Genomic DNA, 26,132 nt, shown 5'->3' on the forward strand with positions numbered 1-26,132 from the left:
CTCTCAATGAGCTGACAATAATAGAATTGCATCTTTAAAGATTCAAACCACAACTATATACTATCCATATAAACAGTATCAAGACTATTCATATTTTTTATGGCTCACCCAAAATAAGTTTGAAAGAGACACCTGAAAGTGTGTGATAAATTTTAACAGCATGTACTGAAAAGGTGTATGAGAAAAAGAAAACTTGTGAATGTATGCATTGGCCCACTGAATTAAAAAGCTAACCTTGCATGATTTAATTTGCGAAAGTTCAGACAACTGTGTATGATTTAGAACACAGCTGCCCACATCAACCTTGTTCATAGTTGATACAGACTAATCTCTATCTTGACATCTTTAGCCAAAGTACCTCTAATTTAAAGTTTTTTCTATGTCTGCATACTCTTACACAGAAACAGAAATGATTTTACAATACAGAAGAAGCAGACCTTTTCAATACTGCTTATATTGTAAGCTGCCTTGCACCAAGAGGAAAGATGTGGTATAAATGTTTTAAGAAATGAACACATACATGTAACCTGGAAGGAAGCGTTCCAAAGTTCTCTTTTTTTATGTCAGAGGGCAAGGTAAATTGCGGCCAAGTAGTCTAGTAAAAAGTTTGGAGACTTTTTTTTTGCAAAGTTAAATTTTAGAACTGGCCTAAGACAGCAATCCTAAGCAGATCTACTCAGAATCCTACTCGGCTCTATTCAATGAGGCTTACTCCCAGAAAAGCGTTTTTAAGATTGCACTGTGAATGAATGGATCTGCTGTGAAGCTAAAATACCGTTTCCCTGAAAATAAGACCTACCCAGAAAACAAGCCCTAGCATGATCTTTTGCGATTTTGGGAGGATGCTCAAAATATAAGCCCTATTCCAAAAATAAGCCCTAGTTAGAGATTCCCCAGCGCAGCTGATCTGGTCATATGGGGGGTGCAAAATCATGGGGAAAAATAAGACATCCCCTGAAAATAAGCCCTAACGCATCTTGTGGAGCAAAAATTAATATAAGACCCTATCTTATTTTCAGGGAAACACGGGTATGAAGTTATTGTAACTATATGTATTTCAAATATTCGTAGGCTGCCTATCTGTCACTGAGGCAAGTAACAATTAAAACAAGCATAATAAATATAAAGAAAAAAGCTGTAGACATAAGATGAGCATGGGTCTGTGAAGAAGAAACTACAGAATTGTATTGTCAAAGCCGTTCACAGCTGGAATCACTAGGGTGTTGTGGGTTTTTCAGGTTGTATGGCTGTGTTCCAGTAGCATTTTCTCCTGATGTTTCGCCTGCATCTGTGGCTGGTATCTTCAGATCCACAGATGCAGGTGAAATGTCAGGAGAAAATGCTACTGGAACATGGCCATACAACCTGGAAAACCCACAACACCTAAACTACAAAATTGTATTTTAGAAGAATTTGGCTAGATCCAGTTCTCGAGTGCTCTATAATTGGCCTGCTGCTTTTTCTTCCGTCTATTCTATACCCTTCTTGTTGTATGCATGTTGTCAAGCATTAGTAGTTGAAGTTTTAATCTGATGCGCCACCTTTCCTTGTGTATGCTTTATGATAAAATGCAGTATTATGGTTTTATACTCAACATCACTCAGTGATCACATATTTATCACTGTCTGGACAAGAAAGAATTTGACAGTTGTTGCATGATCAGTCGTAGCCAACACGACTGTGACCATCACAGATTAAATAAATTTTCTAGGTGGTTGATGGGTTGCTCTAAACAATATAATTCCAATGTGGAATTAAATTAGGGGTCTTATATACCATGATGTACTGCTTCATATGAACAAGGAAATTGTTGTTTTATATTTGGTAGGCAACATTATGTGAGCTTAGATGAACCTGATGCAATTACTTGACAGAGCTATTGGGGGGGAAAGTACAAAATATGTATTTTGATAAACACTGTGTAGGGATTACTGATATACTGTCAATCATCTATTGTCAATAAAACCCAGATGTTCATTCGCTATGGTAGCAAATCTTAATTAATTAAAATCAATATAAGCACAGCTGTTGAGGACACTTATTTTTCTTTTATGTTACTCAAGAATTAATGGCAGTTTTATAGAGTCCCATAGGCAGGAAGAATTTCCATAAATTGTGGAAACTGGATATTACAGAATTATATCCTTTAAGCATTCTGTCCTGCATTTCCTGTCACTTGAAAAACATCCAGTACTGATTGCAAAAGGTATGACAACACCTTTTGAAACACTGTTCATTATGTAAAGAGCCAATGCATTGCAGACCTACACCGTGGAACACCCCCTCACACCCAAGTGTACGTTTCTGCCCTAGGACCAAGAGGTGCCCTAACGTCCCCAGGCGCCCCTTATTTGGTCACGTGGGGGGAAGCGCCACTCTTTCAGAATGGTCGTTTTGGTGCATTTTTTAGTGTTTTTCACGTTTTGGCCTGCAGGGGGCGCATTTTTAAGGCTAGCAACACCAAATTTTCAGGGTATCATCCAGGGACTGTCCTGATGATACCACCCAGGTTTGGTGATGTTTGGTTCAGGGAAAGCAAAGTTATGGACCCCCAAAGAGATTTTTATACATTGTTTTCAGTAGGGCCCATTTAACAGTAGATGAGGGCTCACCCATTTTGAGGGACCATTACTTTTGCTTCCCCCCTGAACCTAATCTTCACCAAACTTGGCTGGCATCAATGAGAATAGGTTAACAGATGATACCTCTGAAATTTTGAGTGTCACTAGCTTTAAAAATACACCTCTTACAGGCACCCCAAGAAAGTTGCCCAAGATTCTTTGTTTTGCAGTGACTTTGCTCCATTGTAGCCAATGGGGAATTTCCTGAGTGTGTAGGCAGGCTGCACATTTTTGAAGACAGAGGCACCAGACTTTCAAGGTGGCTCAGGAGGCCCCTCCTGGCACAGCATCCAGGCATAGAGACCTTTGCTTCTGAGGGTTCAATTTTATGGGCCCCCAAAAGGCTTATTTTGTTTCCATGCTCCAGATGGCTCTGTGGTAGAGGTTTCCAATGGGCGGCACTGTGGTAGGGGTCTTGCTCTGGGTGGGGGCATTTCCTGCAGGGCTTTTGGTGTGAGTTTCCTGGAAAGGAACCAACCAAATTTGCTAAAATGCTGTGGGCACCAAGTTGAAGGTGAACCTGATGCCCACAGCATTCAGCCATCCCAGGCAAACTTTAGTGCCCCCACTCAGAGCAAGACCACTACCACATTGCCACCTGTTGAAACCTCTACCACAGCTACCAGCTGGGCATAACAGAAAGCCCTATTGAAGTCTATGGTGGGAAAAATACTGTTTCCCACCATAGAACTTGCTGAAGAGCCTGGCAGATTCTGGGGAATTTCTGAGCGTGTGTAAGCACTGACCACACATTTTTTAAGATAGAGGTTTAGACTTTCAAGGTGGCTCCAAGAGGCCTTTGTTAATATCATGGAAGCTTGGTGAGCTTTGCTTGTGGAGTGGGGGGGGGGCGAGTTGAGAGAGTTCTGAGAGAACTCAGCTCGCAGGCTTCATGGGCAGGAGGATGGAACCAAAAAATAGCCTTTTGGGGGCCCATAAAATTGAACCCTCAGAAGCAAAGGTCTCTATGCCTGGATGCTTTTACCAGGAGGGGTTTCCTGGAGCCACCTTGAAAGTCTGGTGCCTCTATCTTCAGAAATGTGCAGCCACCTCAGAAATTCCCCATTGGCTACAATGGAGTAAGTCACTGCAAAACAAAGAATCTTGGGCAACTTTCTTGGGGTGCCTGTAAGGGGTGTATTTTAAAAGCTTTTGGTGACACCCAAAATTTCAGGGTATCATCTGTTAACTATTCTTATGATGCTACCCAGGGGGAGCAAAGTTATGGTCCCTCAAAATGGGTAGCCCCCATCTATTGTTAGCTCCCATTGAAAACAATGGGGATGGGGGCATTCCATTTGGGCGTCCATAACTTTGTTTCCCCTGAACCAAACATCACCAAACTTGGGTAATCATCAGGGCAGTCTCTGGATGATACCCCGAAATCATGGTGCTGTTAGCTTAAAAAATGCCCTCCCCAGCAGGCCAAAAAAACACCAAAAATACCCCCCACCCAAAGCCCAAATACCTTGCATTCACATTTGTTCATATTTGGGCAGGACATAATTGGACACTTTTTGTCCAGATGTGCCTGAAATTTGCCCAGATTCTGGCTGAATCTGGTATTTGTTTCTATCTAAATTTCCAACCCTCAAAAAGTGATGTTGTTTCAGGGTGGGGGAGAATTCACCCCCAAACAGCATCACTTTCAATTTTGTTTTAACCTGAGACCCCAGATTCTCCCTTTAAGGAAGATTTAAAAAAGAAGAATCTGAGCTCCCTAGTTTAAGCACCATTGAAAGTAATGCTGTTTGGGGGTGGATCCCCACTGGAGGTGTTTCTTTGTGAGAGATGATGCTGACATTTGTTTGGTAAACGTTTTGGCGGGGGTGGTTTGTGAGAGGTTTACATGCTTAACACTCCACTTGCACTGGCTTGGAGTTGTTTCTCAGGCTAACAACCTACCTCATAGGGTTGTTGTGATTAGGAAATTAGGAAAAGAGTTGGTGGGGAGAGAGCCATGTATGTTTTGCTGGGAGTGGGAGGTGTTTTGTGAGCTGGTGCAAAAAATAATTGTTTGTTCATGGTGGGGGAGGGTGGCTGCCCATTCGCCCGGCGAGGGGGGCACCAAACTCAGGTTTTGTCCCCGGGCTCCAGTTTGCCTAGGTTCGCCCCTGCTCACACCTGACAGCAAACGTGGTGTAGTGCGTAAGAGTAGGTGCACTCTAATCTGGAGAACCGGGTTTGATTCCCTGCTCTGCCATTTGAGCTGTGGAAACTTATTTGGTGACATAGATTAGCTGGTGCATTCCAACACATGCCAGCTGGGTGGGCTGGGACTAGTCATAGTTCTTCAAAGCTCTCTCAGCCCCACCCATCTCACAGGGTGTTTGTTGTGGGGAGGGGACGGGAAAGGAAAGGAGATTGTAAGCCCCTTTGAGTCTCTGTGCAGGAGAGAACGCGGGGGTGGGGGGGTGGGGAGGATATAAATCCAAACTCCTCTTCTCTCACTGGGCCTTTTGGCTGCACTTCTAAATAGCCCTCCCTACTTTTCTTCTGTTTGCACTCAGTCATATATTTTTGCCATAGTTCATGTATATGAAGAAATGAACTTTTGATTCACAAGAACTTACATCATAATAATGCTGACTATTCTTTGTTTTGGACATAAGGCAGGTGTGTGTTTAGTACCACAAATAGCAAAATCGTTTGCAGAGCAACCATCAGCATGTATAGCTCTGTAGCAATAAATGCCAAAGATAAATTTCTTTTCAGACCAGGGGAAAAGCATGTGATCATCAACTCCCCTTGAGTTTCAGCTTGCCCCTTACACCACATCTAACACAAGCCCTGGGGAGAGCCGGGGAGTTACTATGACTGTCCAATGAACTGCTCTTCCCTTCTATCTTTTCCACACCTGATAGAATCCATGAATATGCATTACAGATCTGAATTCCTATCTAGACTGATCCACTGATGGAAAAGTCTCCTGTGCCTCCTTCCTGTGCAAGGGATGCATACAATGGGAGTATGTGAATATGAGTGGATATTGGCAGGCACACATCACATGAATCTGACCATGTGCACAGCAGCTGGGACATAGCCAAGCCAGGCCAGAACACAGTTCTGAGGCTTTGGGACCTGAACTGGATATGCGACCTTCTAGCTATGCCCCAAGTATTGATGCTGCATTGCAGAGACATATTTGCTCAGAGTGTTCAGACTGTGAGGCAAGTACAGGTTGTTACCATTTCTCTGGAGTACAGAAATTACTATAACCACTTTGCAACACCACCCCGCCCCACACAGGATACAGCTGCTTCTGTAGCCAGAGCAGACATCATCTCCTCCCCACTTCTCCCCTTTGTTTGCCTGGATATCAGCATTTTCACAGAGAGATACTGCATTTCACTTGACACTCAGACCAAAAAGACTGCCTAGAACAGTGATGGCGAACCTTTTTGAGACCGAGTGCCCAAATTGCAACCCAAACCCCACTTATTTATCGCAAAGTGCCAACCCGGCAATTTAACCTGAATGCTGAGGTTTTCGTTTAGAAAAAACCGGTTGGCTCCCTCTTCCTCCGCCCCACTCGCTTGAGCAGGGGCCAGCCTGCTCTAGCCTCCAGAATGTCCCACGCGCACGGCTCTGTGCCTCTCTAGCATCTCTGCCTCCTCTGTACCATCCGCTCCCCTCGGCCAGCAGCCACCCAGAGCACAGGCACCAGGCCCGCCAGCCGAGTCCTCCCTGCTCACCGCGGTGCGCGCACGTCATGTTCAGTGGCTCATAGTTTAGATATCCGTTCTCTATATAGATTTAATCTCTGTGTGTGCAGGTTTCACAGAGAGGGCTTCGAAATCCACCTCTGGGCACCAAGGCTATAGGTGGGTTCTCGCCATCACTGGCCTAGAACAAACTCCTAGAATGCTCCTACAGGTAGCGAAAGATAAATCTCTGAATCTGTCCCCTAGGGTTATGCAAAGTGCCATCCAGTGCAAGTCTGCAGTACAGAGCATGTTCTGATCATATGTATAACATTTCAGATGAAGCTTTGTTTGAGCTTAATGAGACAAATTTTGTCCAACGAATATCATACTAAGCACCCGACCTAGTTTAAGACCTGTTTGTTTGGGGTTTTTCTTTTTTGCAAATGGGCATTAAAAGAGTTTGGCATGATCTCACCTGCTGTCCAAATTTAACTTCTAACTTGCAAAATGTGTTATAGATTTTAACCACTTTTTTATATATTTAAAACCATCATGTCCCCAGCGTATTATTTTGGCTCTTAGAAAACAGTTAAACATATACGTTCTTAAAAGAATATGAGTTGGCATCAGTGTGTGAAATATATGTCAGAACACATAACAAGGTTTTATGAATAGCCAGGCACCTGCCTGTATGGAAGTTTTGAGCTGTATTTAGGTAGAGTCTAGAAAAGAATTACTAATGCATTACCAAAGAATTACCAATGCTTAAATTACCAATGCATTTTTCTTTTTATAATTTCTGGGCTGAAGTAGTATTTTTTAAAGTGCAAAAGATGAATACTCGCTTTCCTATATTCTAGGCTGGGGTTAAAATCAGTTTGGCACTTGACACATTTCCTTTGGCTATTGGTGCCAGCCTTAAAATGTAGAAGCCAGACTTCATTGTAAATACAACCCACCACTATTCTATACTGCATTGTTCTAATATCAACCGGTGAACCGTGCAATCACACTATGTGAACAATTAAAAGAGAATAAAAATATGAGGTTTGAATATGTAATTGGTTATAGTGGGAAAATGCCCCAGCCTTACTTATAATGGAAGCAAACCCCAGCCTTACCCAAAAGCAGATTAGCCCTATTCCTTGATTGTCTTTCCTGTAAACCGTAATCCAACTCACGCTACTGTACCAATGCGGCATGCAACTTGAACCAAAAGATGCACACAATGGCATATGAAAACGTTACAAAGATAGACTATAGGATCTTGTGTCAGGGAATGATTATTTGCTGTGGAGGAAAGTGCCATCTCTACCAGAACAGATTTGTATGATCTAAAATATTTGTAAAACCACTTTGCATTTAATAGTTATTGCTCTTTTATCAGCCACATTTCGAAGTAACAGAACGCTAGTAAGAGCTCAGTATTTTGTTTTGAAGAATGAATGAATGTATTGGATAACGACTATCACAGGATACATATACAATATAGTCAAAGTTGAATCCATGGGTTTCATACATTCATCATAGATCAGACAATCACAGATTTTTCCATGCTAAGTTTCCTTAATGGTCCAATGGAAAGAAGGAACCTGAATGAATTGTTACAGCCTCTAGACATGATAATACAGTCACAACTGGCTAGAACTGCCAAATGATTAACTATTACTAACTGATTAATCATTTGCTTTTAATCAGTCAATTAAATTTAAACTCGTATTACAAAACTTTAATACATGCACTTTCTATGATACTGAAGGAAGTGTTCGCTTACAAACTATAAGTCACTTTCCTCTCCTGGGTAGGGGAGCTTCTGTGGGCACGTTCTGGCAGTGTGCAACTGGGAACTCAATTCAAGGTTGCTTGCAGGCCCAATTTGGATTGAGACCATGGCACAAAAGGAAAAATAGGCTTCACCTTCTTCCTGCATTGTTTTTCAACTAGAAATGGCTCTGGCGAGCTGCTATTTGCCCCTCAGGGAAAGTCACATGCACTGATTATAAGCAGTGACTCGCCAGGACCATTTCAGCTGGGGGTGGGGGAGAAGGCTGAACAGCAGTGGCCTAGTAATTAAGAGCAAGATGCACTCTAATCTGGAGGAACCGGGTTTGATTCCTTGTTCTGCTGCTTGAGCTGTGAAGGCTTATCTGGGGAATTCAGATTAGCCTGTGCACTCCAATACACACCAGCTGGGTGACCTTGGGCTAGTCTCAGCTTCTCGGAGCTCTCTCAGCCCCACCTACCTCACAGGGTGTTTGTTGTAAGGGGAAGGGAAAGGAGTTTGTCAGCCCCTTTGAGTCTCCTATAGGAGAGAAAGGGGGATATAAATCCTTCTTCTTCCGTGCCATCACCCTGATCTGGCCACCTCCAGCATCTAGGAATTAAGTTACCACCTCAGAACTCCAGAAACACCTCTGCCTCAATATCCTTGTAGCAGCCATATGTCCACCGCATTGTGAATAAATTTTAATAACTAAAACGATCACTATCTGACAGCAAAAATATGAAGGATCCTTGTTGCATCTTAAAGACTTAACAAATCTATTATACCAAAAGTTTTGGTGAACTCAAGTCCACTTGAACTCAAGTCATCAATTGCTTGAGGTAGAATTTATGGTTAGAAAGGCAAGTGCACACAGGCACAAGAGGAAAAAATGTGAACAGTATGGTTACCATGCAAAAGGTATAATAGGTGTCAAACTCGTGGCCCTCCAAACGTTATGGACTACAGTTCCCATCATCCACTGCCAGCATGAAACTGTAGTCCATAATATCTAGAGGGCCGTGAGTTTGACACCTGTGTATGGTTTTTCTATGGAAAATTCAACAGTATACAAGATAAGCACAGTGCCCAATATAATTGCAACATTTGTGATATGCCATATGCATTCCCTATTACAGTATAACACAAGAACCAAAATAAAATGCGCCCTTAATTGCTAGCTTCACCTATTAATTTACCTCTTTTTCTACAATCAGCCCTATCAATTAAACAACTAAAGGTTTAGTTGATTAGTTCAACAATTAGCAGAGTAAAACTTGTAGTTCTACAGTTCAGAAAAATGTACAACCCTTAGTTGGCAGCCAACTCGAGCAACAGGAAAGCTATGAAGGAAATTTTCCTTAGAAAGGAAAAACAGTGACAAATAGGTTAAGAAACAAAACACCCACAAGCCATTTAAATGTACTGAAACAGGTGTACAGTGAATTATATTTAATCTGTACTGATCACAACTAAACTGTGTGTATATGTGTATATCTCACACACACACACACACACACCTAAATCTCTGAACAACCTCTCCCAGTGGCTTTACCTAAAAGTTGACTAGGTACAGCTTTACAGGACCCCATAGGCCAATGGCCAAGTGGGACAGCAGAACTCCCAATCACCATGCACTGAAACCTACCATTGAGGAAGGCCAGAAACCACTGCAGAACAATGCCTCTCCGTTACAGCCCCATAAAGCAGTCCAGAAGGATACCATGACTGATGGTAACAAAAGCTTCCTGGAGGTCCAGGAGACTTAACAAGGCTATTACCTGGTGCAGGTGATCCACCGGGGGGGGGGGGGGAAGATAATTTTAGTCCTACAAGGAGGCCTAAAATTAGATTGGTACCCAGTGGGGAAAAGCTGGATGTAAATATTTAATTAAACAAATAAATCAGAATCCTGATTTACAAGAGCCTGCTCTCAAGATTCCCAATAATGGCTCCCATAATCATTTCAATATCTAGTAATTTTACATGCTACAGCAGTGAATCATGAGCAGTAAGAGTCAATGACTTGCTCTGGAGAGGTCTTGATTCATTATCTTTTCACCCCAAGATCACCTGTAAGAGGAGTTAGTTACATGAGAAACACAGTGACCTGTGAATGTAGTTAGAATAGGGGTATGGAGTCAAAAGTAGGCTAGCTGTGTGAAGTGAGGTGAGTCACACCTCATAAGCCCATAGGAAAGAAACTATTCTCTTGGCTTTTTCTCCCTATTTGAAATACCATGCAGAGTTTTTGAAGGCCTATCCAGATAATGCAATGTCTTCTAGACATTGAAAAGCACCGGACTTGCATCCTTCAGTTATCTTGGACTGAGAAGCTTTCGTTCAGTCACAGGAAAGAGTCTAGCTTCCCCATTTAGCAGAAAAGGATCCAAGTTTATATAAATAATAAGAATTGTAATTAGTTCAAGTAATAATTCTTGTTTATATAGCACTTTCGGAGTACTTCACATCTTGTAATCCTGCAAAGTCAGTATTATGATTTTTGTAGCTCACATGGAAGGCTGAGAATGAGAAAACAGACTACTCAGGTCATTTAATGTCAGAGGCAAGACTGAATCCAGAGACCATAGTTCCTTTGATAGTCACAATAGTACACTTCTTTTTATATCATGTTTTATATCAACCAGACTTTTCCTCAACACCAAAGAGATGCTTTCTAATAACCATTGTCTTGCAAACTGACTGAATACACGCACATAATGACGAGCCCGTGATCCAACTTCAGAGTTGCGCTTGCAAGGACACCTAGGAACGCTTCTTTTAAATCAGAGGATTTCCAAAACGCTAATTGCACTAAATCAATAACTTTGCTCAATCATGCAACGCCTCATAAAAATTACATTGAGCTTTGAAAAACCAGTCTTGCAATAAGAAACGCAAGGAACATGAAGCGTTCTCCGGAAAAAATCTATCAGCATGGCATCCAAACACACTCAAACCTCTGCGCTTGTTGTATGTAGTTTTAGAGCGCGTTGGAAGCGGAGTGTGTGTGTGATATCCTATAATTCCCATTCCATACAGCAGGCCACGGTTACTGTGACAATAACAAGGGGAAATATAAGCTTCCATTCAGGTTTTTGCTCTGTGCGATGCGGCAGGCAATTGTCAGCCGCCTGGCGCCTCCCCCCACCCCCACCCCCACCCCAGTAATGCCATCCCGCCTTCGTTGAAGCGGACCCCCAATTCCGGCCTTCGACTCTCCTCCCCGCCGGCTGCAGCCAGAGCAGCATTCGGCTTTCCCGCCAAGTCTGCGGCTCACCTCCGCGGACTGTCTTCTCTTCCTCCCGCTCCTCCTCCTCTTGCAAGGAGTTCATGCAGGGGAAGTAGCCCGCCAGCGCCTCGAAGGAAGCGGACAGGCTGCTCCGGCTCTGCGAGCGCGGGATGCTGCGCCCTCCGGCCGCGCTCTGCCGCCCCATCCCGTCGCCGGACCGGGTGGTCCTCCTGCTGCTTTGGACGCGGTGGAGGAGGCGAGGCGTCTTGGCGGCACGCGCAGCAGGCACGACTTCCCTGGGGCCTGTGAGGCTCAGCCGCCTCGAGGGAGCCGCGCCCTGCTTCTCCCCGGCTGCCGGCAGCGGCTGAGCGGACTCCGGCACGTGCGGCACTTGGCCGGCGTGGCTCCCTGCGGGAAGGGACGGGGTGAAGAGAGGGCGGGCGGGCGCCTCCTAGCGCGGCCAATCAGGCAGCCAGCCAGCCAGCCAGCCCCGGCACCCTCTCAGAGACTCCGCGCTGGCCTCTGCTTTGCTCTCCCCCTGGAAGAGCTCCACGTGCAGCCTCCTTCCAGGGGTGACAACCCGCCTTTCCAAACATTGCTGGGGAGGGGCATGGCCAAAAGCAACAGATCCTACACCATTCACAGGCTTCGGCCTCACATGAGTTGCAAATATTTCAGCGGCAAAGCCCGTAAGGGGAAAAAAAATTAAGATGTAGCTGCTGACAAAGTTAAGTTATGCAAACTTTTGTTTCTCTGCAAGTGAGGCCCGCCCCACCCTACCATCTTCGATAAGAGTTCAAACCAGCCCCCCCCTCACAAACTGTTGTTATGTCAAAATGAGTAAACACAAAAGGCAGTTTTAAAAATTAATAAACTAATAAACTCACACTTATAAACAAGAACTTCACAGTGGTATGTATACTTCATGCCATTAGCTGCTTGTATTTACTGACCTAATGCCAGAGACAAATAAGCGGGTCACAGATCAGATCAAGCCTGAACTCTCCCTAGAAGCTAAAATTATTAAACTGAGCCTGTGGTATTTTAATCCCATAATGGGCAGACAAGACTCACTGGAAAAGACAATAGTGCAAGGAAAAGCTGAAGGCAGCACAGTGGTGTAGCGCCAATGGGGTGGGGGATGGGTGCGATGCCCCAGGCGGAGCCTCGGCAGAGGTGTGGCCGGGCCGTTGAGGGGGCATGGCAGGGGCATTCTGGTGCGGGGGTGGGCGGTGCTGCAGCAGGGGTGCAGGGCGCGCGAGTGTGTCCCGGGCACAGTTTCCCCTCGCTTCACCTCTGAGGCAGCAAGAAAATACCGTGTTTCTCCAAAAATAAGATAGTGTCTTATATTAATTTTTGCTCCCAAAGATGCGCTGTCTTATTTTCAGGGGATGTCTTATTTTTCCGCTCCATAGCTGCATGCTCTGGTGTTTTGTTCAACAGGCATGCTTCCAAACAAAAACTTTGCTACGACTGACTTTTGGGGGATGTTTTATATTTAGCACTTCAGCAAAACCTCTATTTTATTCTCAGGGGATGTCTTATTTTTGGAGAAACAGGGTAGGAAGACCCAACATGAGATGGATTGACTCAATCAAGGAAGTCACAATTTCCTGTTTGCAAAACTTGAGCAAGCCTGTAAATGACTGGATGTTTTAGTGGTCGTTAATTCATAGTGTTGCCATAAGTCGGAAGCGACTCGGCAGCGCTTAACACACACAAACGCTGACCTGAACGAGCTGACACTATAGCACCTAACTGCATTGTCGGCAGTCCTCCAGGAATTCCCAACTTTGAGTTTCTTACTGCAATATCTTTCATGGCAGAGAAGGGATTTAAACCTGGATTTCCCAGATCCTAGACCAATACTCTAACCACTACAACACAGTACTCCTTTTTAAAATTGAATGTCAGGGGACTACATACTGATTGGTAGAGGGAGAGCTTGCCTTAGTTATATGAAATAGAAAGGCATTTTTTTCAGTTTCTCAAAAAACTGACAAGAGTTAATATATAGTTTCAAAAATGACAAAAAAAATCAAAAAGTTGGTACTGAAAATATCCACAATATATTTTAAGCAACTGCTATTGACACGGGGGTATTGTGAGCAGCGGAAGGAAGACAGCTAATCTTCTCAACTACTACATTTGAAAACAGCCTGATCAAATTTGTGGAGACACTGATTTGGAGCTTTTAAAATTACAGTTCTCTAATGGAGAGCTGGGGACGTAGATCTCAGAAGTTAAGAAGGATGGGAGACCACCAAAGAAGTCTTTGCAGTGGAAGGCAATGTCAAATTACCTTTGCCTAATCTCTAGCCTTGAAACCCCTAAGGGATCATCATAAGTCAACTATTTGACAGCTCTTTATACACATTACACAGAGATGCCCAAATGCTACTGTCTTCTGTAGAGCTTGATCCCTTAGAGGCAACTTTACACACCCCTCTGACCACCAGAATGATGAAAATCCTAATCCATCACCACTCATATCTCTTTCCCAGTTCCATGATTCTCTCAGTTAAGTGGTATCTTTTGTTCCATGATTCTATTAAAGCCACTTTTGAAAACATTTTTTTACCCATTTCAATTACTCATTCATCAAACCCTATAAACGAGCTAGCTGCAAGTACCGTCTGCTATAACTCCCACTCATTTTGCATTATTCTGATAGCAAGCAGGTAGCCACTAATGGAGATGATGTTCTTTGCTCAAGGCTTTGCAAATCATGAATAAGGTCTACAAGCAGTCAAGATTATAATGGTAAAAAAAGCTGTGGCACCCATTCCAACCCACAGAGCATGCATTTTTCTCTAATGCACAGTAGACAGAGATGAAACAGCCAGTCATAGGAACATTGTACCTATTGCAGCTTTCAAAGTCCCAGGAGCACACAAGGCTAGCAATCCAATTTCTACGTGATGTTGTCACAACTGCTCAACTGGTGTTGAACAATAAAAGCTCTGACTGTTTCAGCTCTGCCTCTACTTGTGTGGTAGTAAGCAGATGGGGACCCTTCCTGAATTGTACTTTACCTTGTGTCTTCAGTGACATGGCAAAGAATGGGCAGAGGGGAAGGGGCAGTGGGGAGGGGAATCAGTGATTTCTCCACTTCACCATCCCTCCAGAGCTAACCTCTCCCTTCTTTAAATGTCCCATGGCAGAGTCATGAAGAAGAGAGTAGAAAAAATGATAGCCAGATCTGCAGAGGAAATGATTAGTGGACACCGGAAAGGAATATAATGAACATGGGAGAAGTATATCTGGATGGTATGAAAGTGGTTGGGCAAGGTGAAAAGTTTTCTGCATCCAAAATGAAACAGACATTTGTCAGATAGTTCATATGTCAGCCACTGGAATAGGTCATAGTACAGTCCTATCTTGGACGTGTGTGCGAGGCTTTTTGAAGGGTCCCTCATCAATAACACAACCTGGGACCTCTTGAATAGTTAGCATATACTGTCGCACTGACAGTACTAGATAATACTGCTGTAAGGGCCTTGTTCCTTGCAAGCAGGTTTGGGTGTGGAGAGAGGCAATTTATCACAGAATAGATCCATAGAGACTACCAAAGGCCCATTGTGGGTCTCTTTTCTGGTAGCTGCTCCTGTGGTTTATGGTTTTGGTGTTTCTCTCTGTAGTGGAACACTTGAGTTCTAGTCCTGTTCCTGGGTGATTACACATGCATGAAGTGCTACTACCAATTGCACTGTGTTAAACCCTGCTATTACATGTCAGGAGTAGTGGCTGGATGAACAATTCAGTTCCCTCATGGGCAGCTGAGCAACTCTATGCCCATGACCTGTGAGTAGAATGCGAATCCAACCAGCAAGTGTTCAAGAATCCCTTCTTAAAATTCAGACAGAAGATGCATATCATATATAAAACTGTGATTGTAAGCTGGCAATACATAAACACAAAACCCAGAAACAATTGTGGCCTATAAGAATTAGCCTAGTCAAAAAGCAATTAGCACTGACTAAATATAGCAACCTTTCTTCCACCCCTCCCTTGAAGTCCCAATTTTTGAGAACAAAGGATATCATAAAAATGAAAGCACTCCTTTTGCTAAATGAGCTTTCTGTCAGTATTATACCTTCTGTGGTAACCTTTTATGTATTTAAATAAAAAAACATTTTCTGCCAGTATTTTACCATCTGTGGTAACCTTTTCTGGATTTAAATAAAAAACCATGAATTTGGCAGTATTCTTAATTAGGTTTTATCTAGCATTCCTGTTACTCAGTTTGAAAATGTCTATGGAGTATACTTAATAATGTAAATGGGTTTTGAGAATATAAAGAAAAATATTAAAAGGCTTTCTCATCAATTTTACTATTTTCTGTTGGATTTCATTTACAGTTAGGTCTCAGGGTATCCTGCACAGGAGTGAAATTCAGTTTATGCTTAATAACTTATGTCTCTGTAAAGAGAGGTAGAAGCACTTTCTACATCCAGTAGAGATCTATTTGGAGATTTTTTTCTTCCTTCATTGCTTCCTTCCTGAATGTATACATCTATATACATCTATATATATAAAAAGCTAACAGTGTTTTTGTTAGTGGTAGTATAACTCAGTAACTGCTGGGCCAATTCCTCTGAAAATTCCCAGCCACTATAGTCAGCCAGGTGAGAGTGTTTTTAGATGTTCACATACCTGAAATTTCACACCTGGCCCAGGTAAAATGCCTTTTTCCATGGCTTCGCTTCATACAGTGAAAGGGGACTATGCAGCTGCCTGTGATGTAACTGTCACCCTTTAGAGATGCTTGTGCAGCTTAGAATGTGTTCACTCAGATGGCCAGATATGAGCAGTGAAAACAAGTACATAGGCAGTAACTTTCGAGGAGGTTGAAGTGAAACACATACACTGGCCACATACACCTACGCAGGGGAGAGGGAAGGGGAGGGAGGGAGGGTGGCATGCAAGGGAAGAGAGGGAGGGAGAGGAAAGGGAGGGGGGGGGGGGCAGGAAAGGGAAGAGAGGGGGGGGGGGGGAGACAGTGAGGGGTTGCATGCAAGGGGGGGGAGGCAGGGGGCCCAGCATCTTGATATGACCCACCCACCCTAGCAGAGGGAAAGGGAAGGGAGGGAGGGAGAGGGGTGGCATGCAAGGGAAGAGAAGTGAGGGAGGGAAGAGCATGAGAGGCGACATGCAAGGGACGGGAGGGAGGGGCCAGGCACCCTAGATTCCCTGAATACTGTGGTTACTGTTAAGAAAACCAGGCACGCATTACTCAGGAGTAAGCTCGGTACAGCAACCGTGACATCCTTTGAATGGCTGCATCGCGCCCCTCAGAGGCTTTCCTCAGAAGCGACACCCATTGCCACCAACCAAACTTACTCCCAGGTAAATGATCATGACCAGCCAGCCTAGATGTGTGTGAGGGGTTCCTTTCCATCCCCCTCCCAAGGAATGCGGGCACACACATCAATGACATCGCACAGTATCAGGCTGTGTGTTTGCATGAGCATGTACTGCTGGCCTCTGCAATTGATTTGCTGCTACTGTTCCTTTCCCATTTCACCACAATAAGCCACAGCAACGCATGGCCGGACCCCGCTAGTATACAGTATATAAAAGCACTGGCCTCGTAAACATTCACTTTCATTTTTCCCCTGTTGGAGACGCATGACCCAGCTAAATCCTGAATTTACTCAAACATTTTTTAAAAGGACAGGAGGAAACAGGTGAGCAGGAGAGTGTGCTAATTTAAGATCTACTCTAAATCTTTCTGTAGCAAAAATCCAGCAGAAAATTATATCCAAATAGTTTCTAAAAATCATACTCTTTCCAGTCTTACCAGCCACAGAGCCTAAGGAAAATAGCCATACCCAGATAAAATAAATAGTTTTTCTTATGTTTTTTCTGTTCTAGATCTTGAGTAAAAATAACTGATTCATCCTGCCTTGGCAGAAAGAGACAAATATATTATGTGTTCCATCACAGAAAAGCTTATGCAGTTGAACAACGCTTCCTGATCTTGCTGAGTAAAAAACACTTAACTAGTGAGATTCTCTCAAGCAAAGCCTGGAAATTTCAAAGTTCAATTTAAAAAGTGAATTACAGTCTATAAACTACTAGACCAAGAAGAGGAAAAGACTTAAGTAATTAGATCAAAAATTAAGTATTTAAAGAATAAAAATCCAGAAGGGATTTTTCATTATTCTTCATTTTTTTCACAGCACTTTGAGTCCCCAAGCAGTTATCCCTGAGGGTGCTGGAATCCTAGGGAACAACTTGGGATTCAGCACAAAAGACTGCATTGTGAACCATCAGACTGCCTTCACTGATTATTGTGGGTTTTCTGGGCTGTGCGGCCATGGTCTGGTAGATCTTGTTCCTAACATTTCGCCTGCATCTGTGACAGGCATCTTTGGATGGTTACTATGTCAGACTACACAGGGAGGACATTAAAATCCACAAACACCAAGAGAACCAACCAGAAGAGACTCTGAGAATTAACAAAACTTGGCTACCAGTACTGTACCTAAAAAAATCAGAATCAAAGGCCAAGGGCATGCTAGGTTCATGGACAATGGACTCCACCCAGATACAGGATTTTCATTCACTAATACTGTTGCTGCTGCAGGGAATGCAAATGCGAATACGAATGTAAATGGACAGAAAACCCCTCCTGCAATACAGTGCAATCAACCATACCTTTGCATAGCAAATTCCACCCAACCACTGGGACTTGGACAATATATACCCCACTAAACATTCCTTCTCACTGGACACAGTGTGTAACAGACTTCTCTCTGTGTACACCTCTGAAGATGCCAGCCACACATGCAAGCGAAACGTTAGGAATAAGATCTACCAGAACGGAAGAAAGCAAAAGGATTGGCCAAAACCCAATGACTCGCCCAACAACGAGGGAAGATGTATTTCCTTATATCTTTAAAGTGAAACTTCCAATTAACATCATGATTTAAAGTGCATCAATACGTAAGTGAATTCATTCATCAGATGTAATACATAAAGCTTACATTAACAAGAATAGTCCATTCATAAAAATATCAAATATGCAATAGCAGCTCATTCAATGTGGGTAAGTATAGTCCGAAGACGTCAAAGCTCCGCTACTGCTTCAAATCCAGTTTGCAGATAATTCTTCAGGACTACACCTTTTATTAAGTTGACCACAGGTGAATTGAATGTAATATGCACTTCGATATAGTAAACAAGCGGCACGTAGCTATATCGGCAACAAAATAGCAGCAAGTGAACAATTCGTAACTGTATCAGCAGCAGAATGACTGTGCGCTGAGGATACGTTTTCAAGCTGCAAAGAAAAACAGAAGTGATTCTCTGAGAACCATGCTTACATATGTTGGGCAATACTGTATAATGGTCCGAGAATCATAGATTGAGAACTGTTGTATAAACACTGAAGAAGATTTGCAGCTCGAAAATGTACCCTCAGCGCGCAGGTGTTCTGCTGCCGATACAGTTACGAATTGTTCACTTGCTGCTATATTGTTGCCGATATAGCTACGTGCCGCTTGTTTACTACCCTGTTTCCCCGAATATAAGACATCCCCGAAAAATAAGACATAGTAGAGGTTTTGCTGAAGTGCGAAATATAAGGCATCCCTCAAAAGTAAGACATAGCAAAGTTTTTGTTTGGAAGCATGCCCAACGAACAGAACACAGAAAAATAAGACATCCCCTGAAAATAAGACATAGCATATCTTTGGGAGCAAAAATTTATATAAGACACTGTCTTATATTCGGGGAAACATGGTATATCGAAGTGCATATTACATTCAATTCACCTGTGGTCAACTTAATAAAAGGTGTAGTCCTGAAGAATTATCGGCAAACTGGGTTTGAAGCAGTAGCAGAGCTTTGACGTCTTCGGACTATACTTACCCGCATTGAATGAGCTGCTATTGCATATTTGATATTTTTATGAATGGACTATTCTTGTTAATGTAAGCTTTATGTATTACATCTGATGAATGAATTCACTTATGTATTGATGCACTTTAAATCATGATGTTTATTGGAAGTTTCACTTTAAAGATATAAGGAAATACATCTTCCCTCGTTGTTGGGCGAGTCATTGGGTTTTGGCCAATCCTTTTGCTTTCTTCCATTCTGGTTTACTTCTCGCCTGTTGCATATTTTTTTAATAAGATCTATCAGCCCATGGTCACACAGCCCGGAAAACCCACCACAATCAGTTGAATCTGGTCGTGAAAGCCTTCGACAATACATTGTCTTCACTGGGTTCATCTTTTATCAAAGGCTGAGAAATTAGGCTAAATTCTAGAGGGCATGCACTCACACTGCTCATATTTATGTGGCATGACATGTAATTTACTCCAAAGTCTCCATTAAGAAAGTTTTCTGTTTGTTTTGGGGAACTCTCTAGTGAATGTGGTCAGAGGTAACTAATCCCTGGTGAACACAGAGGAGCCTGGTAACTCTGGCAGAATCCAAGCAGCAGCCTCCTTTCCCCTTCAAGCTACAGCCCCCATCCCACATGGCCATTGTCATGCAGGTTCCATGATAGTTAGCATAGATCTTTTTCGCAGCCATAGTGCATAACTGCTTTCTACTGAATCAGGCTGTTGGTCGATTCAGTTCCTGGCAGGCAAAAGCTCTCTAAAGTTTCAGACAATGATCTTTCGCATCACCTGCTACCTAATCCTTCTAACTGGAGATGCTGAACCCAATATCTTCTGTGTGCTCCACCTCAGAGACACAGGCCTTCCCTCCTCCTCTTTTCACCAGCAGAAAAGCAAACTGTGTCCTATCCTAGCCACCCGATTTTATCCAAAAATCAGTTTTCCTAGTATGGTAAAGTCTAAACCGTTGCAGGAAGTGGCAATACATAGCATCTACTCACTACCAAATTTCACAAAAGAAAATATGAAAGAGAATTCCTTCCACAGAAAGAGTCTATATACAGATTTTTTTTCAATCTAAAGAAGGTAGCACTTAATTGACTGTGTGTTTTGCAAACAGGCCACTGTTCGTCATAGCCATCACTCAAACTGACCTTTGTTTAGCCACTGCTATGACCATCTGGTAGTACTCAGTGTTCTCACTAAATACATTGAGTATGTAGCAATAGCATTTTTGTTGCTGGCAAAATGGCTGGGTAGTACTTTTTTCTCTATTGCTTAGAAGTAATTCTTGTCACAGTATTTGCATTTCAGCCAACAGAATAATGAAGCATTAGCTCTGCGAAATGCAGCTTTTATTCAGTGGAGAAGTCTGATCTCCTTGGATTTCCTAAACTGGTACTAACACTTTTCATTCCAAGACATAAATAGGCTTTATAAAATACATTAAAGTGGCAACATGTTGTTTCTTTTATAATTACATCCTCTAGATCAGAGGTCCCCAACAGCAGCGTACTGGGCCTAAATGGCACCCGCGCCCCCCTGTACCCCACTTACGGGAACCAGCAGGGAGGTCGGGGCTCCTGGACTCCTGGGCCAGCTTGCCGCCACGACACCAGCCTGGGCTGCCCCCAGCTGATTCCTGCCCCCAAGCCTCCCTGCAGGCTGGCTCCTGCCCTCCCCATGGCCAGAGATCGGTGGCAGGTGGCCCAAGCAGGCACCGCAGCAGCAGGCCAGCTCCTGGGCTATTTTGTCATCATGGTGCCCACCTGGGCACCTACCACCAAGCCCTGCCCCCGGTCCTTCAGGAAGGCCAGGGGCAGGGCTCGGTGGTGGGTCGCTCAGGCAGGTGCCGTGGCAGTAGGCCATCTCCTGCCCTATCCAGCTTCCCTGGGTGGGGGCAGGAGCCGGCCTGTGGCCATGGCAAACACCTCACCCAGCAAGCAGCACCCTGGCACTGGGGGGGAAGCACCAGGCACTGGCTGGGTCACTGCACCACAGGAGAGGCTGGGCACGGGGAGCCAGCTGGTGCCCAGCAACCCCTCACATGACGAAATGGCATGAGGACATGGGATACCCCGTATCCCCATTAGCAGCACCCCACTGGTTCCCAATGTTTTTGACTCTGCAGGCACCTATGAAATTCTGACACAGCATGTGGGGCAGAGCCACAAAATGGCTGCCATAAAATGTTTGCTACAGGCGGCAGAGCCAGCCACAAAATGGCAAAGCAACATTTGTGTGTACATTAGCTTAATGCATACTTTATACATGTCATCTTTCCTTAGCATCGCATTTGGGTGAAACAGCAGCTTTTTGGGCACTATGATCATAACACTAAACCAGCAGCATGATGGCTGCTACATGTGTTTTATTTTTCTTACCTTGAGGGAACAGAGCAAACAAATGCAGAGAACCAAGAATGCTTTCTTAGCAGTTCCTATATATGTCACAATCTCCTGTCTCCTGAGATCCTAAATATATACAGGGTGGACAGCAGCACAACTATTAGATTGCCAAGAAACAAATTAAAAGAAAGAGAAGGACAGCTTTTACAAATGCTATTATTATTACACAGTTTCCTGGAAAAATACCCCTTCATTTTCTCAGTCCCTCCTAAAACTTGAGTCGCAATGGTGTCAGTCCCACCTTGAATCACAGAGTTCTCTTTCAGGATTCCAAACAGTTGGGGATACATGGCTGGGGACCAGGTCCAAGATCTTCCCAGGTTCACATTCTCCCCAGATTCTTTAGTGGTGCTACTTGGATGTCTATTCTACAGAGGGTGGCTGTTCTGCTACTGCCTTTCCTATCCTACCTCATTTTATGGAGGGGCACCAGCGTCTCAAAGTGAGGAGTTGCAGTTATAAGGTTGAACAATTCGTGAACTTGTGAACTGCTATCTGTGTACTAAAAGCTACAAAGAGATCCAGCAGTATAAACTAAGTCACTGGCTTACAATTAATGACAGAGCAAATAGCTCAGTTCCTTTCCTCACCACCACTAACACCACAACACATTCATACCTGATAGTATCATCACATATTGTTAAAGTCTAACAACTGATTCCTAGCTATAGTTCTATATTTAGAAAATACGTGATTACTAAAAATTCCTGACCTTGCTTTTATAAACATATGGAACAGAAGCCCACACTGTTTGGTATTGAACTATTTCAACACTGATCTATACAGCAAGATATCATTTATACAATTATTCACTGAACATTACATTCTTTTCTTCTCAGCATATGCTTCCTTTCTAATTTTTCTAAAGTTGTTTTCTTAGCTTCCTTATGCAAAACTCTGCTTAGTCACTGCATCTGGTTATCAGGGAGGTTTTGTTCTGTATCTACTGCTGGCATAGAGTAAAGCAAGATGAAAGCAACTTGTTCAGAGAAGCACCTCGTTCCAGAAATTCATAAAGGCACAAAAAAAATTCAAAAGAATTCAAATGAGCATATTAATATGTGCTAAATAACAGCCCCTCCCTTCCATGAAAGCTGAACAGGGGCAGCAAAATTCATTCAACAGTTCCAGAAATAACAATTGAAGTCCAACATCCTAGCAGAACATCAATTACAGGGGTTAGTGCTGAAAGAAAGCTTCCTAAAAGAACACTCTAAGCAATAAACAATACAAAAGAATGGAAAACACTAGGTGATCTGGCAAAATTACATTCCATATACTTTGTGAACAATTTGGGCCATCAGAAATAAAGCATTCTAGAATTTTTGTGATGCTCTGTCCCAGCCAAATAAAAGTACTGGCATTCTTATCCAGTGGAAATTCTGTCAAAGGTTGTGCAGGCTACTTTCTATAGAGAAAAATGTCCAAGGAATATTTAGTGGATACTTGCCACTGTTGGAATTTCTGTTATCATAGGTTACAGCTAGATTATGGTCCACTCAGATGTTATTTTTCACGTGCACAAGAACTGTCCCAGAAATGTCTACATATTGGGCCACTTTGTTCTCAAGCAGCCCGATCCAGGGTGGGGGTAGACCTATTCATGGAGCCGGCTGACTTGAGCTAGCGTGGGCCATCCATATTAAGGCATGCTAGGATTACACAACTAAAAATAATGTAAGGAACAAAAACTCTCTATGGCAATAAACTGTGTAGGCCTTGACATACAAGAAGAATTATAAAGGTAGAGCACATTGCAGTAAAAAGGGGTGGTATGTGCAATAAACATTGTGATATTACTCTATAGTACTCTCCCTATATTATCGTTCTGGTTCCTTTATAAAAAATACCCTCCTGAATGGGGTGTTGTGTGGTTTCTGGGCTGTACGGCCGTGTTTTAGTAGCATTTTCTCCCGATGTTTCACCTGCATCTGTGGCTGGCATCTTCAGAGGATTCTCTGAAGCCTGGAAGCTACACAACACCCAAGTGAATCTGGCCATGATAGCCTTTGACAATACCCTCCTGAATATTTTGCACATTCTGCTAAATGACTGGCAGGTCATTCCATAATGTGAGAACCACCACAGAGAATGAACAGTCAGTTGCTGATTTTACCTGTTTGTAGGGTGGCATCTTCAAAAGGCTTTGCCTAGATGAGCACAGCTGTCACAGCAGAACATAGCAGGATAGTCCTGGTATGTGGGCCCCATATATGTGGGATTTATGGTTTATTGTCAAGCTCCAGATCTGTGACCCAAATCAGACTCTAACTTGAAGGTTTAGAAGTCTTTATTGGTGGACACATAGGCTGGAGGGGAAGGTAGTTCTGCTAGAACATTCAAACCACCCCAAAAATATCAATCCCCCTCCTTTTCCCCCCTCCCATTCCCTTAGCTCTATCCCACACTACAGAAAGAGCAAAAGACAGGAATGCAGGATGGACTCAAGGTCAGAGGCTGAGATAAAGCAGCCTGGCCCTGGGTGTTTCTACTTGGTTACCTAGAGAAAACTAAAGTGTTTTGCCATCAGCTTGTTCTCTCTCTCTCTCTCTCTCTCTCTCTCTCTCTCTCTCTCTCTCTCTCTCACGCACGCACGCACGCACGCACGCATGGTGCTTCTCTGCTTGGTGCCAGGCTCCCATTATAATGTTGAATTGCTCCTAGTAGCTGATCAGTAATCAATGAGGTGTCTGCAGAATGAGAGTGTTGTGCACATTCCACCTGATTATAGTTGGACTGTGGCTTTTATACCAGCTGGAGTTTCTGAGTTGTCTTTAAGGGCAGAGCCATGTAGAGTATACTACAACAGTCTAGCCTCAAATTAATCATAGCATGGACATCCATAAAAATGGACGTGGATCTCATCTAAAATTTCTGTGTGCAAGAGAACGGCCAATTTTTGCCAATTCCTCCCTCCTGTGCCCAAAATGTCCCTCCAAAATATTGCTCTGAGCAACAGAATGGGAGAAAAATCAGAGGTTTCCTTATGAGAGAAATCAATAGAAAATCTCCTTTCCCTTGTGTCCTCCCACTAGACAGACTTGCTTCTCCCCTTCTATTGCTGCCTTTTTTTTCATCTAGTGTTTCCTCAGCAATCACTCCTTCCTGCCCTACATTTAATTTATGTACATTCTGACTTTCTGTTAATGATGCATTTTTGTTTGGTTTTAATGGTTTTTAAGATATGATCTTATTATGCATGTTTTAAAGCTGTCTGCAGCCTTGGGAGAGCCTGATGAGGACAGAAAGGTGTGGTATACATTTTATACATAAAGTAAATTCTAGGTGGGATCCAAACATTGGTATTCAGCTTTCACTTGCCTCTCATATTTTTAGCCTTGGTGTACATCTGATCATTTAGAAAGTTCTGCTGATGCGGAACAGATAAGACACTTTTCCATTGAGGGTAGGTCTTAGTAAGCATCAGCACTGCAGCATTTACTATATCTTGACTTGTTAAAACTTGTGGATATTAACCCATAAGAGCTACATAGGTTGGGCTTCACATATTTTATGAATAGACTTTCACCTCATGTTGCATCACATATGAATGGACAGTCTTTTCCAAAGGAATGCCTTCCTGCTTGCTGTCTGAGTACTAAGCCACATGCTTTTTCCCCTTATAAACGCCAACATTTCTGGAACTGTTATATGTCTAGTCATGAATGAGAAAGGATGGGTAGTGTTTATTCAGAATGCCAGTTCAGTGATTGAAATAATTGATCTAATTAACTTAGTACACTTTGTAAATGTCTTTGACGCTTCCGTGCAATCGTTATGAAGCCTGACATTTTTTGTTCTTAGTAGTGCTTTTACTTGAACAAAACAACCTTTCTGGTTTGTATAATAAAACAGGGAGTATTTGCTCTCTGGATGACAGCTGTATTTCTTTGTGCCATAATACTCCTCCTGGCTGCTGGCACTATGAAAGATTGATGTGACGTGGAATGAATTTATTCTCTGCATGCTGCCTGAAAAAGTTTAGCCTGGCCACAGAACTCAAGGTCTTAGTTTTTTCTTCTATTTGTATTGATTTCCAGGTCTTTCCTAAGAACTTTAAAGACTCCACACAGCCTAAACATTGAAAAAAATGTCTTGGCAAAAGTTTCCTGGCCTATTCGTGAACTACTATTTATGCTTCTTCCTCTGCAACACTAGCACAAAGGCAGAACAACTATTCATGCACATGGCCAGAACTGGGTAGGATCAGAAAACAGTGTGACAGGATTCTAAGTTGGCACATCACAGGACAGTGATGGCGAACCTTTTCGAGATCGAGTACACAAATTGCAACCCAAAACCCACTTATTTATCACAAAGTGCCAACACGGCAATTTAACTTGAATACTGATGTTTTAGTTTAGAAAAAACAGTTGGCTCTGAGGCATGCGTTACTTAGGAGTAAGTTTGGTGGTAGTCGGTGGCTTTGCTTTGAAGCAACCGTGCAACTTTTCCAACAGGTGAATCACGACCCTAGGAGGGTTTACTCAGAAGCAAGCCCCATTGCCAGCAACCAAGCTTACTCCCAGGTAAAGGATTGTGCTCTAGATCTTTGTATGAAAATCAGTGGGACTAAACAGCATTGAACAGGGTTACCTACACT

General features: G+C 43.1%; 1 protein-coding gene across 40 annotated transcripts in view; it reads right to left on the minus strand.

The window, feature by feature from the left end:
* The window catches only part of RIMS2 (regulating synaptic membrane exocytosis 2), a 433,065-nt gene that overhangs the window by 11,291 nt on the left and 395,642 nt on the right, over positions 1-26,132 (minus strand). Inside the window, exon 1 of one of the 40 annotated variants that reach the window (XM_048508184.1) lies at positions 11,311-11,472. The exons of the other annotated variants lie outside the window; for them this stretch is intronic. Within the exon in view, the coding sequence (XP_048364141.1) occupies positions 11,311-11,467 (157 nt within the window). The 5' untranslated portion in view covers positions 11,468-11,472. Of the gene's footprint in view, positions 1-11,310; positions 11,473-26,132 lie in introns of those variants that run through there. 40 annotated transcript variants of the gene reach the window in all.

Source organism: Sphaerodactylus townsendi, linkage group LG09, assembly GCF_021028975.2.
Source record: "Sphaerodactylus townsendi isolate TG3544 linkage group LG09, MPM_Stown_v2.3, whole genome shotgun sequence".
NCBI lineage: Eukaryota > Metazoa > Chordata > Lepidosauria > Squamata > Sphaerodactylidae > Sphaerodactylus > Sphaerodactylus townsendi.